The following is a 15,189-nucleotide window of genomic DNA, read 5'->3' as shown; positions in this document are numbered from 1 at the left end:
AAAGACAATTTAATAGGGCGCTTACCCTTAAATTTGGTTTTTTCATTCGCAAGAATCAAGAATTGACAGACCATTTATTTAAGATTCAATTAGACTCCACACTCCGGTCATATTTTTAAATTCATACAACAAACTCGTCAACAGTCATATTTTTAAATTCATACAACTTGTCAACTACTTGAGACTCACTCATATGATCCTTGTATCCGCCTTAAACTTAAGACGAGTAAGTATTAAGAATAAGAAAAGAAATGCAAAAAATTTGTCTTATATGTTCAAGTGGGATACCTCCCGTCTGAAGAGAAACTGATTGTTCTTTGTTCACAAGTTTCACTACAAACTCAACCATCCCAAACACCCAAAACTGAACCCTTCATCTCTTGCCAATGCCTTACATTCATTTCACACCTGAATCTTACCGCAAATATTGTAATCAGTGTCATGTCAAGTCTCTCTTAACCAATTCCCAAACTTAAACAATCATTGATACGAGTGAGTGACGACTCGTCTATAAACTGATTGAAGAAGACGCTTTAGCAAGTAATGATGATTGTTGAGACGTATAATTAGACAGTTTGTTGCGTTATGCACAAATGCAATATCTTTAATTTCATCAAGCAACCATCAAACCTTACTCACAAGTCACAGCGTTTATATCATCAATCAAGAACAAAAGAGATTTTCTGCACATTTTAATGACGGCTGATAATATAAGCTTAACCTTACATACATCGATAATCACATTACTTTTATCCAACCAAAACCCTGCACAAAGTTTATAAATTTAATCATTATTTTTAGGAAAAAAGTTTGTTCTCTATTCTCTCTCCGTAAACAAGCACCATCACTAAATGCTGAGATGGAAAAATGATGAGAAGAGGGTTGAAAGAAGGTATCACTGATGATTAGCTGGGGCACTGCTGGCTCCTGTTCTTGCGGTATTTAACAATGGCTGAAGTGCTTTCACAACAATACTCATGTTCGGCCGAAAATCTGATTCATACTGGACACATAATGCAGCAACTGCTGCCATCTGTAATTCCCCAAATTGGAAACGCAGAAAAAAAAAATGGTTAGATTAACCTAACGTCTTGAATAGTTGTATGAGACCGCCCAAATCTTGATGTTTTCCTGGCTTAATCATACGGTCAATCCGTTGGTTCGATATGTAACCCCGTCTCATATAGGTTTTTGTTTTAGATCAAAGCAAGTTATCACTAAAATGCCTCCACGAGACTCGTCACAAATACTCATATCACTACAATTGACATGAGACCATAAGAAGCTAATGGCAGACTTATTGTCATTCTGAGAAAAAAACGAAAAAGTGAAGGAAATGTACCTTGGCAACAGCCTTAGGAGGATACTCTCCATTCAATCTTGGATCAACACACTGCTTCACTTTGTCTTCACTAAGCTTAGGGGTAGCCTGACATCAGTGAAATTTAGAGGTGGTAAGATTCAACACATTGAGTAATTTCACTTCGGCAAAAAAGATAAACAGACATCGGGCAATTAACGAGAAAAGTACCCAAGTCACAAGACTTTGCTGGCCACGTGGCAAAGTATGATCCACAGGCTTTCGACCAGTGAGTAACTCAAGCAAGACAACGCCAAAACTGTATACATCACTCTTAGCATTTAGCTGCCCGGTCATTGCGTACCTGCCAACCACAAAAAAAAAAGTACCCTCTCTTAGATTTCGATTATGTTAATCTGGCAGCATGCAGAGTCTTAAAAACCATGGAATAAAGAAAGTAATGGATATGCCCAAAAATGGCAACAGTCCTCTACACTCCCAGCATTTCCCAGAAGTCTTGACAAGGAGGCCTAATTTGAAGGAAAACAAAATTCACTCATAATCACAGCCAACAAACAATTTATTTACACACTTATGACCCCCTTACTCTGGTGCATGATAGCCAAAAGTTCCAAGAACTCGAGTAGAATGAAGTCGAGCTGCCATATCAGGTGCTTGATTAGACAAATCAAAATCACCAATCTTAGCTACATCATCGTCGAACAGCAGTACGTTACTAGACTTGATATCACGATGAAAAATGTGAGGATCAGCCTTCTCGTGCAAATACTCAAGCCCTCTAGCAGCGCCTACTGCAATTTTTACGCGCTGAGCCCATGACAATACAGGCCCCGGCTGTGCTCCCTTCACACCCTTTCTCCCTATGGAAAAATGCAAATGATCATTTATAATTTATGAGAAGGGCACAAATATTGTTTTACTTCCATTTCTAAATACAAATTAACTCTGACAAATGTAATACGAAGTGTACAACGTACCATGAAGGACATCATGGATAGACCCTTTTGGTGCAAACTCATAAGCAAGAACGCGTGAACTGCCATCAACACAGTAACCAAGTAGTTCGACAAAGTTCTCATGTTTTAGCCTAGAAACCATTGAAACCTGGAGAACAGAACAGAAAAGATTAGACAACTGTTTTATCCGAAATATTCAGTAAATATAGCAGGTTTTCGATCTAACTGCAGCAGAACCTGAGCTAGAAATTCATCATCAGGTTGCTTGCTTGCATCCAGTTTCTTGATTGCTGCTGCGCGTCCATTTTTTAGCGTCCCATAGTAAACTCTGCCATAAGAGCCCTCTCCTATTAAAGCACTGGACCCATAATTCTCTGTAACATCACTCAGTTCGTCCGCAGAAATTGCAGGGACAGCGATAGGCTGGATCTTCACCGGGGGCTTGCTAGGCTGATTTTCAACCATTCGATAACCATCTCTTCCTATATAATGATTTTAGAATACACGGACACAATTTATAAGATGTTCGGGTTAAGGGATGCAGTGAAAATATGAACCACATAGAAGAACTTCAACAAGTACAGTAAAACATGATTTATTTATGTTATTCATAACATGATACAGCTGTGAAACGTTACATACAAGCACCTTCGACTCTTCCAAGATATTAGAACTTAAATAAATCCCCTCGCATTTACCATGATAGAACTTTCCAAAAATGATAATAGAACTCGAACAAATCCCCTTACATTTAGCATAATATAACTTTTATGAGAAATGGTGATAAATCTAAAATAAATCTCCTCACATTTACCATTATATACCCTCCAGGCCTCCACCATCCCAAAGTGACTAGAGAATCAGTTCGTGAACCCGCCATCACCTCACTATCATGGTTCAAAATCTCGGTATCGGTCATAGTTGCGGTATCAGTATAATCGGTCCTTAATTTGCCGGCGCGGACGAATTACGGTGAATCTCGGCGATTGCTCGGGCAATTCTTGTATCAGTAGAAAGAAAATCCAATCAAACTCGGCCGAGATTTTGAACCATGCTCACTATTATCTCTGCCTGTTTGCCATGTTGAACAATGTACAATTGCTTCATAATACCCATCACCCAACCGCGCGCGCACACACACACACACACACACACACACACACACACACACACACACACAATGTATACATCTCTGTTCAAGTGGTGACAAACAAGCACTGGGCAACAAGTAATAGAGAATTGCCTCTTATTATACTAGAGTAAGGCATAAGCCTCTACAAAATACAAAGCATATCCACACTAGCAGTGAGTACCTGCTGGTTTTGGAGGCATGTAGCCACCTCCATTCTCCGCGGGTCTATGGGTAGTGCCTCCTCCAAAACAGCCAAAGCAACTCATGTTCTCTCTCTTTGACCTAATAGAACATAACAAAAAAAGAGGAAATTGTCTCAGGGAAAATTTCTTTATCTTCAAACTAAGAGGATATTGAACACGTAGGAGAAGAAAAAAAACACCAGCAGGAAAAGTATGATCAACAGTCTGCAGCATTTTCCATAAAAAGTGCCACAAAGTATCCATTTTAAGCATATGTTTTTAATGAAAGAACCGCAGAGTTAAGTAAGACACGATATAATGGCAATGGCAAATAATGAACATAACAGACCGAGAACAAGCACAAAAAGAGGCGCCCTATAAACTCAATGTACAAGGTACCAACACCCACATGAACAGAGTTCAGTGAATTGATGGAGAACAAGGGGGAAATGGAATCCTTCTTTCACAAATACCTTTCATTAGCAAACAAAAAACATTAATTTAGGAGTCCAGCGAAAATAGATGGTGAAAAAAATAGTCGGGTAGCTGAAATTCAAAGCTGGCGCTCAAATTAGATCCATGACTATCTGTTATGAAAGCTACTTACATGTGACAAATTACTACATTCTTGAACAGAGAATGATATATATCAGAATTAACTCCTGTATTGCCAAATATGGAAATCAAAGTTTCAGTGACCAACATTGATCAGTCCAGAACTCAAGTTGCCCATTACACAACTGATTACATATCTACTTTCTCACCTTTATACTGCCAGTCAACAGAACATGCCACATTATCGTGAGAACTACAACTTGGCTTGAAAGCTCAAAAAGCATCAAAAGACTATAAACTATGACCGGGGAACCACTCATGGCACTCAATTGATCTGAAAATCATAGGAGAGTCGGAGACAACCACTTCACTAAAAAAATATCTCCCCTCACCTAAGACTAATCTACTATAAAAATCTAGAATTTAATGGCAACATCACGAAAAAGGTGATAACAGCAATGAGGTACAGTAGAATGTAGAATCACGGAGGATTTTCATAAAAATTACACAACCAAGCCTAACTTCCAATGTAGTAGACATGAAGATCTTTTCCGCCAAGCGCAATGACTAAAAATACAGGATCATTATAAAAGGCATTTCAGTATCATATGATAGATAACTGATATTCAAAATTAATGCTCCACAGTATTCAAAGGAAAATAATTCCACCTGGACAAACATATATCAATGTCCCTTCCCATATTAGCCTCTTTGTGCACAGAGGACTAGTGGGTTAACTGACATTATACACTCACCCTGTTCCTCCGTATCACAAACAAAAATATCGGGTATGAAATCGTATCTTATAATAAGGTAATAAATCACAAAACTAGCTAGCTGAATGAGATGGTATTATGACGACGACGACAACAACAGCAGCAACAACAACAACAACATTACCCCAGTGCCTCAATGGCTCCCGCAAATTGCGGGGTAAGGGGAGGTCGGATGTACGCAGCCTTACCCTTGTGTTAGAAACACAAAGAGGTTGTTTCCGAATGACCCAAGATGAAAATTGCGTCGAGAACTGCATCGAGGACCCAAGAGCAAAAAAACATCAAGGGTATTTAGTTTTCTGCTCAACATTAACAATACCAAGTGCTTTAAAGGCTCCCTAAATGGCGAGGTAAAAGGGCCCAAATGTACACAGCCTCTAATGACCCAAAATAGAGATTGTGATGTCGAGATTCGAGGATGACATTCATCAAACCAAAACCTAACATGGAAAATACCGGGGATCAGAGAGACTTTGATATTCAAATTAATTTTTACCATAATTGCATCCCGCCAACACAATAGAATCCATTTAACGGGGAAAAAAGACATCAAAAAATAATCACATTCGTATGGCAATAGCAATACGGGCGAAAGCATCGAACTCCATCCTTCAAGCATTAAAAGCGACATGATTTGGAAAATTAATACAGAAAACATACTAACTATGGAGTATAATAATACTAATAATAAATATAACATGAAACAAAATCCATCAATCATAATAAAAAAAAAAAAAAAAAAATACCTCTCGTCTGAAATAAACTCCATCTAATTCAGCATTCAGATTGAACAAAAATTCTTCGAATGACGGCCAAAATAAGGCACCGAATAAATGAATAATCAAAAGAATATGCCAAAGAAAACGTAATTACTCGACAAACAACACGACTCGTTCGTTGACTTAACTTAATATTCATTCAAAATTATACTATACTATAACTTAATCCAAATCAACATTTTCGCATTAAATATATCAAATTTAACACAACAAACCCAACAATTCATGCATGTGGTAGGTTTCATCCCCAATTATCAAAATTAACAAAAACTGTAACTATAGTATAATATAAGTAAATCAAAATCAACCTTTCGGCATTAAATTAATCGAATACAATGCGACAAAAAGAAGAATTCGTGAATGTATGAGGTTTCATCTTCAATCATCAAAATAACAAATAACCAAACTATAGTATAGTACCCTCTCCCATCCAAACCAAAAGTTACACTTGCTTTTGGGTGGTCTTCGATCCTTTAACCACATTTTTCTTCATTTATCCGTGTTTATTTAAAAAAAAAAAATAACACTTTGTGAAAGATTTTTTCATAACAAATCTATATATATAAGTTTCATCTTTCAAATTTTATAATTTTGACGGTATTTACAGTCAAAGTTTGTGAAGTTTGACACCCGAAAAGTGAAACCTTTATTTTGGATAGGAGGGGGTATAACTTAATTAAAATCAACAATTCCGCATTAAATTAGACTAAAACAACAAAACAAACCGAAAAAATTCATGAATGTATGAGGTTTCCTCTTCAATCATCAAATTAACAAAAAAAAAATTACAGAATTTAATTAAAGACAACATTTTCGCATTAAATTAATCGAATTTAACACACACACACACACAAAGGAAATCATCAAAATTGACACAAAAAGAACAATCAAGTATAGAATCGTACTCGTATAACTTAATTAAAATCAACTTTTCCGCGTTACATTAATCGAATTCAAAGCAACAAACAACAACAATTCACGCATGTGTTAAGTTTAATCTTAAATCATCAAAATTAACAACAACAAACAACAACAACAACAACAACAAAATTAACAGAAAAGAGAGAAATGAAGCGACCTTAAGAAGAAGAGTGAGAAGAAGAATAGGAAGAAGACGGCGGGGATACCGCCGTTGGCCGGTGGAGAAGGGTGGTGTTGACGGTGGAGAGAGAGAATATTCCGGCAAAAATTCAGAGAAATGGAAGTTAGTAAATGTCGGAAGAAGAAATAGAGATGGTCTGTTTCTTGTGGTTTTGCGTATCGTTCGCTGCTAATTTTTTGCCTATTTTTGTCAACGCGTTTGTACACTACCAGTATTTCTTTGATTTTTTTCCTTTTAAGATAATGTTTGACTTGGAACGGTCAATTTATCCATGTGGAATTAAATGAGTGTGATAGAGTTGTTGATGACCGTTTTTGGCCCCCGATCCGGAAAAAAAAAGCGGATATGTTATTACGTAGAGTGATTGTTTGGTGGTCATTGAAGCGTTAGAGTTTAGGCGGTAAAGTCGGAGCAATTGACATTTAGTTTTGGACCGAAACGGATACTGTTTCTGATCAGTTATATTGTTAATGGCTCAACATCTATTAGTATGAAGTGTTAATCATCTATAGAGTGTAGTTGAGTGTGTTGAATATGCAGTAAAAAGAAGCAAATTATTCAAATTTAGTGTATGAACAACTTTAAAATGCGGCTTAGGATTTCTGAAGCAGTGGTTTTGCTTATTGGGTCTCTAGGAAGCAGGAAGGAACGTATTATGAAGAGCGACTGACAAGTGGCCATTAAAGCTCTAAAGCATAAGAAGTAGGATGGGAGGCGATTGACATTTAGTTTTAGATTTATGTCTTGATCTTTCGTTGATAACAAATCGATAAGAATGATGCATGAACGAGTTCATCCTTGACTTTGGTGTTTAGGTAGGGCATTTTTGGATTAGCTTGTTACCACTTTACATTGAGAATGTTGTTTTATTATATTTACATGATATGAATTAAATCTTGATGTGGAATTTTATATTTAAAAAATGATGCTTTTTTTTTCGTAAACGATGACAAATTGTAAAACACGGAATTACTTTTTCACATATGAACTTTACTCTTTCACATACACTTTTTCGTTAAGTTTCTATGTTATACCCTTTTTCCTAAACCTAAACAAATTAAGTCTTATATGGACATTTTTCCCTAAAATCGGATCTAATTGCTCTAAATATTTGAACAATGGATTATAATTTTCCAATTAGTGATGTAATTTAGTTGGTTAGCAATTATTAATATGTTTGTTGAAATTAATAGAGTTTATCAAAATTAATATGTTTAATTGTTTATCTATTATTATTGATTAGGGTTTATGGTAGATGGAAGGCACGGTTGGCTAGAGTGATGCATGATGGTTATGGACTATGGTAGTGCACGATGGCAGTTGAATCTTTATGTAATGACTGCTTTGTTTCTACGACATCTTCATTATCTGCCTTTTTTGTCTAGCTTTGCTTCATGGTGTTCATTTTTGCAGATGTATTTTTCAACAAGATTGGATGATGTAGTGTACACAGGAGGAAAGTCGTCAGATCAGAGGGAGTGGGATGGTCGGACAGGCGGAGTGCTGGGAGAGGAGTCCGGACTAGGGTAGCCGAAGAAAGGGGAAGTCGAGGTCAGCTGGAGCATGGTGGGCCGGAGCACAAGTCGACCGGAGTAAGGTTGGATGGAGTGGGTTGCTAGAGAAAGATGAAGGGAGAAAGTGAACGGGGGGAGAGATGAAAAAAAATATTGAGGGAGGGAGTAAAAAATGACAAGGGTATAGTTGTAAATAGCGTATGTGAAATAGTAAAATGCTTGTTGAGTCCTCCGCAGTGGGCTTACAGAACAAGTGAGACAAACAAGTCCACAAGCAAGTAAGCTTCCATCCTATAGAAGAAGTAGCTCACTAGCCTATAAACATGTCTTATCACCATTAATCCGTTGGTGTGGGAGTTTTGCCCCATACACACATGAGAATAGAGCTCAACACAGATGTTTAAAGTGGGATTCAATGTAACACCCCCATATCCAGAGGAGCCTTAACTAGGCCTTCCTTAGCATATAAGGGCATTACCATCTCGGTTGCCCGAGGACAGTAATAATCAAATGTCGATAAAAGAACTATTATGTTATATTACAAGTGATTTAAAACCAACAAACATTATAAAAGTTACAACTCAAAGGCTACTCGCTATTACTATCAAATCTCGTATAGACTCATCCCTGCCCGGACTCCAGCTATCAACGACATCAACACCTGCTAAGACAGACTGCTCACCATAAGGGATCACGGCAGACACATAAGACAACAAAACAACCACACAAGGTCAGTACTGAGATAAGACACAACAATACCAACGACATCTAACAATACAACACAACACAATCGGTCACACACACAATCACACCCACTCCAATCAATCTCCGTCACCGACTGGCCACTGGACCAACCCTGCCAGTGGGGGACCGCAGCCGTTCCCACCTAAGCCCCGCTCATCATACCGAGCGATAACCCTGTCCCATTAATGTGCACATCCCCTCCCGTGGTGGGTTCCACGGAGGGCGAAACTAGGGCGTGAAGCCACTCCCGCAAGTGACTCCACTCAGCCGAGAACGCATCTCGAGAACCAGAGACAAACAACCACAAACCGCTGCAATACAACAACAACCAACAACCGTATATACGCTGCCACACAAACACAACCACAATACAACAACCACGACACAACAATCGACACACTAGATTATCTACAGAAACTGAGTAGACGAACCTACCTTTAAGCAACTGCAACCAATCCATGGCAACATACGACATATCCAGCAATCAAGCAACACCTATAACCACAACACAATCATCTATCACTACCATGCAAACCCTAACTGCAAAGACAAGGATACAGATGATGATGACGACATATCTACAAGAAGAACCCGGCAAAAGACCACTACCCGACTCAGGTTACGCTCTCCTAAGGCATAAGAACCTTCAAAGGCTTCCATGGAGGTTTTATGGTGAAGGGAAGGGAAAGAAGCGACTAAAGGATTGAAGAAATGAGGCGTAAATGATTTGCGGATTTAACAAAACGCGATTAAAAACCCTCGCTGAAAACCCGTTACTCGATCGAGTGTCCAACCTACTCGATCGAGTGTCCCCCTACTCGATCGAGTATCCAAGCTACTCGATCGAGTAGCCTCTACTCTATCGAGTACCACCCGTAACTCACAACCCAAAATAACTTTGGCACGCACTTCTAAGGACTATTACCGCTCCCAAGGCCAGTCAACGCTGGTCAAAGGGTTTCTAAAAGGGCGGGTATTACAGTCTTCCCCCCTTAAAAAGAACTTCGTCCCCGAAGTTCAACTCACCTACCTCAACGCACTAGATACGGGAACACAACAACATCACTACTCTCTCGACACAGGTCACTACTCCCCTGAAATGCCATCCCCCATGTCATCATCATCACTGTCTAACGCTCTCTATATATATATATATATCGACTCTTACAAACTATCATATAAAACACCAACCTCGCAATACGAACCAGCACAAACAACGATCACCCATCATATATGCGATTACCCCACTCACTAGTAACAACTATCAACACGAAACATATCTCATATCAACTTCATGCCGCACGACTATACCACCATGTTACTCAACAACGCGATTCTACTACGACACATGGCACCACAACTATCTCTTTATGACCGTCTTTTAAAACATACTATCAACTTTCACTTCGACGCATGAATTACTCAACGACTAAGGTAACCAATTACAACTTCATACAAGCAATGTGACCAAAGCAATAGAAAATTTTGTAATTAAACAACAAAACATTATAAACGAACAACAACATAATTTCAAAATCAGCCTTTTTATTTTGCGACATTACTCTTCCCCTCTAAAAGGAACTTCGTCCCCGAAGTTCACCACCAAATTACCACACATGTTACTTATTACTTGCATCGTAACATAAATCAAAACCATATTATTTATTATGGACATTACTCACGAATCATATACTCATGAAATTAGAAAACATGCACAACTCACCCGAATAACTAGCCGCCGTCGAGAAAGCATGTTAAGCATATCATTTGAATTTGTATATATAGAATTCGGTGAAATATAACTTGTAGACAAAACGGATGTAAAATGAATGCAATACGAATAATTACAACTTCACTATTCGTTGCAAATACGCCTTTAAAACCAAGCACGACTTCCAACATATGAAATGAACGGTCCGAACATGTTACTATTCAATACTAACCATGTTAAACATTAAACATGTAATTATATAACCATTAAACAATTTTAATTTTCGAAAAGTTCCTGTAACAGTGCTACTCGATCGAGTATGTAGTGGTACTCGATCGAGTGCCCGCTACTCGATCGAGTATCTTGGCTACTCGATCGAGTAGCCCTGAGATCAGAATGCCTTAACTCTGTCTGTCACACCTGCAGCTACTCGACCGAGTATGGGGTACTCTGTCGAGTACCTACAGGTCAAATGCCTTGGAAAACCTGTCATAACCCACATGTATATATATACATAATCGTCACATAACTTGAGTCAGGATGACTCCCCGACTCACAAAATCCTGCAATCAAGTCAAGCTAGTAAATCCGGCCTTATGGCCAACCATACAAATCCGAAAATAAAAGTTCTAACAACCAACAACTACCATAATCTAATGACGACTACCATCAACCAAACACAAAGGTAAAGAATAGGAGTATCACTCCTGCTGCTACTGCTGCTCCTCCTCCATCACCTCATCTCCGCCACCATCTATAATACTACGGATTTATGAGTCTCTGGGTACTCTATCGAGTAGGCCTTACTCTGTCGAGTAAGGGTGAGTTGCGTTTTATAAAAGTTTCTGACCTGTTGGGTACTCGATCGAGTAACGTGGGTACTCGATCGAGTAAGGGGGAACTCGATCGAGTACCTTAACTACTCGATCGAGTAGCCGGTTTACGGGGAGTTATTTCTCGGGTTTTGTTAATTATGCGATTAAGGTATATAATACTTCCGTCATTGTTCTTAAACACTTTTTCAAAACCTAATTACTGTCAAGAGAGAAAGCAAAGTACGTTCTTCACTTTAATCGCATTGTTAGCAAATCCCGGAGTTTGGAAGGTCGGATTTCACCTTTCGTTATACCGTTGAGATCCTTGCGTCGAGGGTAAGATCTATGTACCGTTTTTATAGTATTTCCTTTAAGTTGTTTAAACCCTAATATGGGGATTTGGGGGTTTTGTTGTAGATTATGATTGGTAGTAATTATGTGTATGTATGATAAGAGGAGGATTTGTAGAAGAGGCTTTTTTATACAGCTGTTGAGACTGTCTGATAGTTGTGTTTTCCAGGTAGGATTTCCTACTCAGTATTAGTCCCATAATGTGATGTTGATGTGTTGTGGTTGATTGAATAATATAGTAATTGTATTGTGACGGTTGTTGATTGTGATTGTTTGTCTCTGGTTCTCGAGGCGTGTCCTCGGCTGAGTGGGGTCACTTGCGAGAGTGGCTTCACGCCCTAGTTTCGCCCTTCGTGGAACCCGCCACGGAAGGGGATGTGTACATTAATGGACAGGGTTATCGCTCAATATGAGGAGCGGGGATTTGGTGGGTACGATCGCGTCCCCATCGCGTGGCGGTGGTCCAAAGGGACGATCGGTGATTGAGATTGATGGGACTGATGTGATTGTGTGTGTGACGGTGTGAGATATCTGTTTATCGTATTGTTGATATATATAGATTGTGTGATTAGTACTGACCCCGTGTTATTGTTTGTAAAACCTGCGGTGATCCATTCGGGGATGGTGAGCGAGAATTGAGCGGTTTGAGTTGAGTCACATGGGATTGCTGGGATGTGCCACTGTCTGACGATAGAAGTCTTCCGCTGTAGCTTAGTAGTTTAATAAACTTTGCATTTAGTTGATTAAACAGTTGGTTTGAGAACTTGTACCCGTATTTTGGGATTTGACTTTGGATTGTACTTTTCACTAAAGTTATACTATTAAATGTTGTTTCGTTATTGTCTTATGATTATCATGCCTCGGGTAACCGAGATGGTAGCATCCTTATACCTGAGTAGTCCTGGTAAGGCACTTGGAGTATGGGGGTGTTACAAATGGTATCAGAGCGACGATCCTGAAACCTGTAACCAATAAATCTAATGAATATAGGGAGTCAATTAAAATGAACCGGGGTTAAAGGTTGTAGGAGCTAATGCAAAGGCTTGGGAGACGTCCTGAAGTCGCGAACTTGCCCTACAATTTTGAACCGGTCACATGGGGGGTGTATGTCGAGGTCGTATGCGTTGTTTGTTAGCTTGTGTGTGATGTGATGAAGTATGTGTAATTGTTGGATGTTTGGAGTAGAAAGTTGAGAATGTGAAAGAAAGATTGATGAGATATATAGAACTGTTGTTGGAATGAGAAGCATGATTGATGTTTACTATGTGGCGTTTAATAACATGATATAGTTATTTCGTTGATCGTATGAAGAGTTGTGTAGCATTATATGCTTAGTTATGATATAATGTTGGGATTTATAAAGTTGTTTATAATGTTGGGATATGATATAGCATGCGGGTAGCGTTTTTTTTGAGTTAGCATGACTCGATCGAGTGGTACTGACTTGATCGGGTGGGTATTTGACGATTTTGAATCCAGAATCGCGTTTTTGGGCACTCGATCGAGTACCTCGGGCATTCGATCGAGTAGGTGGCCACTCGATCGAGTATCCTAGCCACTCGGTCGAGTATGTTAGAGGTCAGAAGACCTGTTTGGGGTCTGATGTCAAGGCACTCGATCGAGTATGGTTGGCACTCGATCGAGTAGCCTGTTACTCGATCGAGTATGTTTGGGACTCGATCGAGTATGTCCTGGGCAGCTTGTTTTCGTGTTTTGAGGTTTTGGCGCGTATGTTTATATCCACCCCTTTTCTGATATAGTTTCAAGATGCCGCCCAAGAAGAATGCTTTGTATGCGAGAGCTGAGCTTATGAACATAGATGATATCGTTAAGATGTTGGAGCATCAGGATGCTCTTACGGAGGCTTTAAAGACTGTGGGAAAGGATAAGGATAAGGATAAGGAGAAGGAGGTTGATCACTCTAAAATCAGCCTCTATATAGCGAGGTTTAACCCGAAAGAGTACAAGGGGGTTGGGGAGCCTAACCTTCTTAATAACTGGCATAGAGAGATGGAGAACATACTAGATTTGGTTCACTGTCCTGATGAGATGAGAGTAGAACAAGCTGCGTTCTACCTGAGGGAAGCAGCTGGCAAGTGGTAGGATACGGTGAAAGTGAGTGCTAAGGAGTTGTATGTGAACCAAGTTTTACCTGCTATACCTTGGGAAGAGTTTCGTAAGGCTATGAGGAAAGAGTTTGTACCAGAGCATGTGAGGAGTAAGCTGAGAGAGGAGTTTGATGGGTTTAAGATGACATCTGACATGTCTGTGGCCGAGTACTACAGGCAGTTTAATGAGAAGTCTAGGTATGCTGAGGATATGGGTCTGAGTGAAGAGAACCTGTCGCTGAGATTTGAGAGGGGTTTGACCCCTAAGATCATGGATAAGTTACCCGTGGGAGTCCTTACCGACGTTAAGGAAGCTTATGAGAGGGCTGGAAGAGCTGAGAGGTTGGTGGAGATGGCTCAGGAGAGAGTGGGTGTGGAGAAAAGAAAGTCTGAGAGCGAGGGTGGTGGCCAATCTAGTCACAAGAAAGGCAACCACAATCAAACTAGAGGGTTTTCTTCTGGGTCAGGGTTCAGTGCTGGGGCTTCCTTTGGGCGTGGCTGTGGAAGTGTTAGTGGTAGTTGGGGAACGACCTGCTATAGTTGTGGTGGTGTAGGCCACAAGAGACATGAGTGCACAAGTGCACCAGGAACTTTCCAGAGACCTGCACAGAGCTATGCGAGCAATAGACCGACTGGATCATGGTCAAACCGGGGAAGTCAGAGCTATCAGAGTGGAGGTAACCGCAACGGCGATAATTCTTATCAGAAACCACCGACGAACAACAACAAGGGTCGGGTGCTAAACCGACCACATCAGCCAGTACTGTCCAGGGAGGTGGACAGAAGACCAGTGGAAAGCTGTTCATGATGGAGAAGAAAGCAGCTGAAGATGATGCACACGTTATCACTGGTACTTTTCTTGTTAACGGTATTCATACCTTTGTTTTGTTTGATTCGGGGCGTCTCGATCGTTTGTATCTTGAGTCATGTTAAACGGTTGGGTTTGAGGGTATATGAGTCTGTTAGTGAGAAAGTTTTTATACCTTCGGGTGAGTCTGTATCATGTGGGAGGTTATATAGGGATGTACCTATGATAGTTGGGCAAGTTGATCTACCTGTAGACTTGCTAGAGTTTCCTTTTAGCGGTTTTGAGATGATAGTTGGGATGGATTGGTTGGGAAAGTATAAAGCTAAAATAGACTG

General features: G+C 39.7%; 1 protein-coding gene across 1 annotated transcript; it reads right to left on the bottom strand.

The window, feature by feature from the left end:
• Positions 1–574: 574 nt before the first annotated feature.
• LOC141587307 (pto-interacting protein 1-like) lies at positions 575–6,905 on the bottom strand. The gene is made up of 8 exons (XM_074408759.1): positions 6,780–6,905; positions 3,591–3,691; positions 2,515–2,759; positions 2,299–2,425; positions 1,908–2,181; positions 1,532–1,664; positions 1,343–1,429; positions 575–1,033 (listed from the first exon to the last, which is right to left on the bottom strand). Exons 2-8 carry the CDS (start codon positions 3,673–3,675, stop codon positions 896–898), a joined length of 1,089 nt encoding a protein of 362 aa, XP_074264860.1. The 5' UTR covers positions 3,676–3,691; positions 6,780–6,905; the 3' UTR covers positions 575–895.
• Between the last annotated feature and the right edge of the window lie 8,284 nt (positions 6,906–15,189).

Source organism: Silene latifolia, chromosome 6 (assembly GCF_048544455.1).
Source record: "Silene latifolia isolate original U9 population chromosome 6, ASM4854445v1, whole genome shotgun sequence".
Lineage (NCBI taxonomy): Eukaryota > Viridiplantae > Streptophyta > Magnoliopsida > Caryophyllales > Caryophyllaceae > Silene > Silene latifolia.
Note: the sequence above shows the minus strand (reverse complement) of the source record. Positions and strands in the feature narration are given on the sequence as shown.

What these genes read in the sequence shown, in the direction of transcription:
- LOC141587307 (XM_074408759.1), bottom strand. Translation starts at nt 3,675, where the DNA reads ATGAGTTGCTTTGGCTGTTTTGGAGGAGGCACTACCCATAGACCCGCG. An exon ending in TTTGGCTATCATGCACCAGA is followed by an intron (nt 1,665 to 1,907) that starts GTAAGGGGGTCA and finishes TGTGGTTGGCAG; the next exon opens with GTACGCAATGACCGGGCAGC. An exon ending in CTCCTAAGGCTGTTGCCAAG is followed by an intron (nt 1,034 to 1,342) that starts GTACATTTCCTT and finishes GGGGAATTACAG; the next exon opens with ATGGCAGCAGTTGCTGCATT.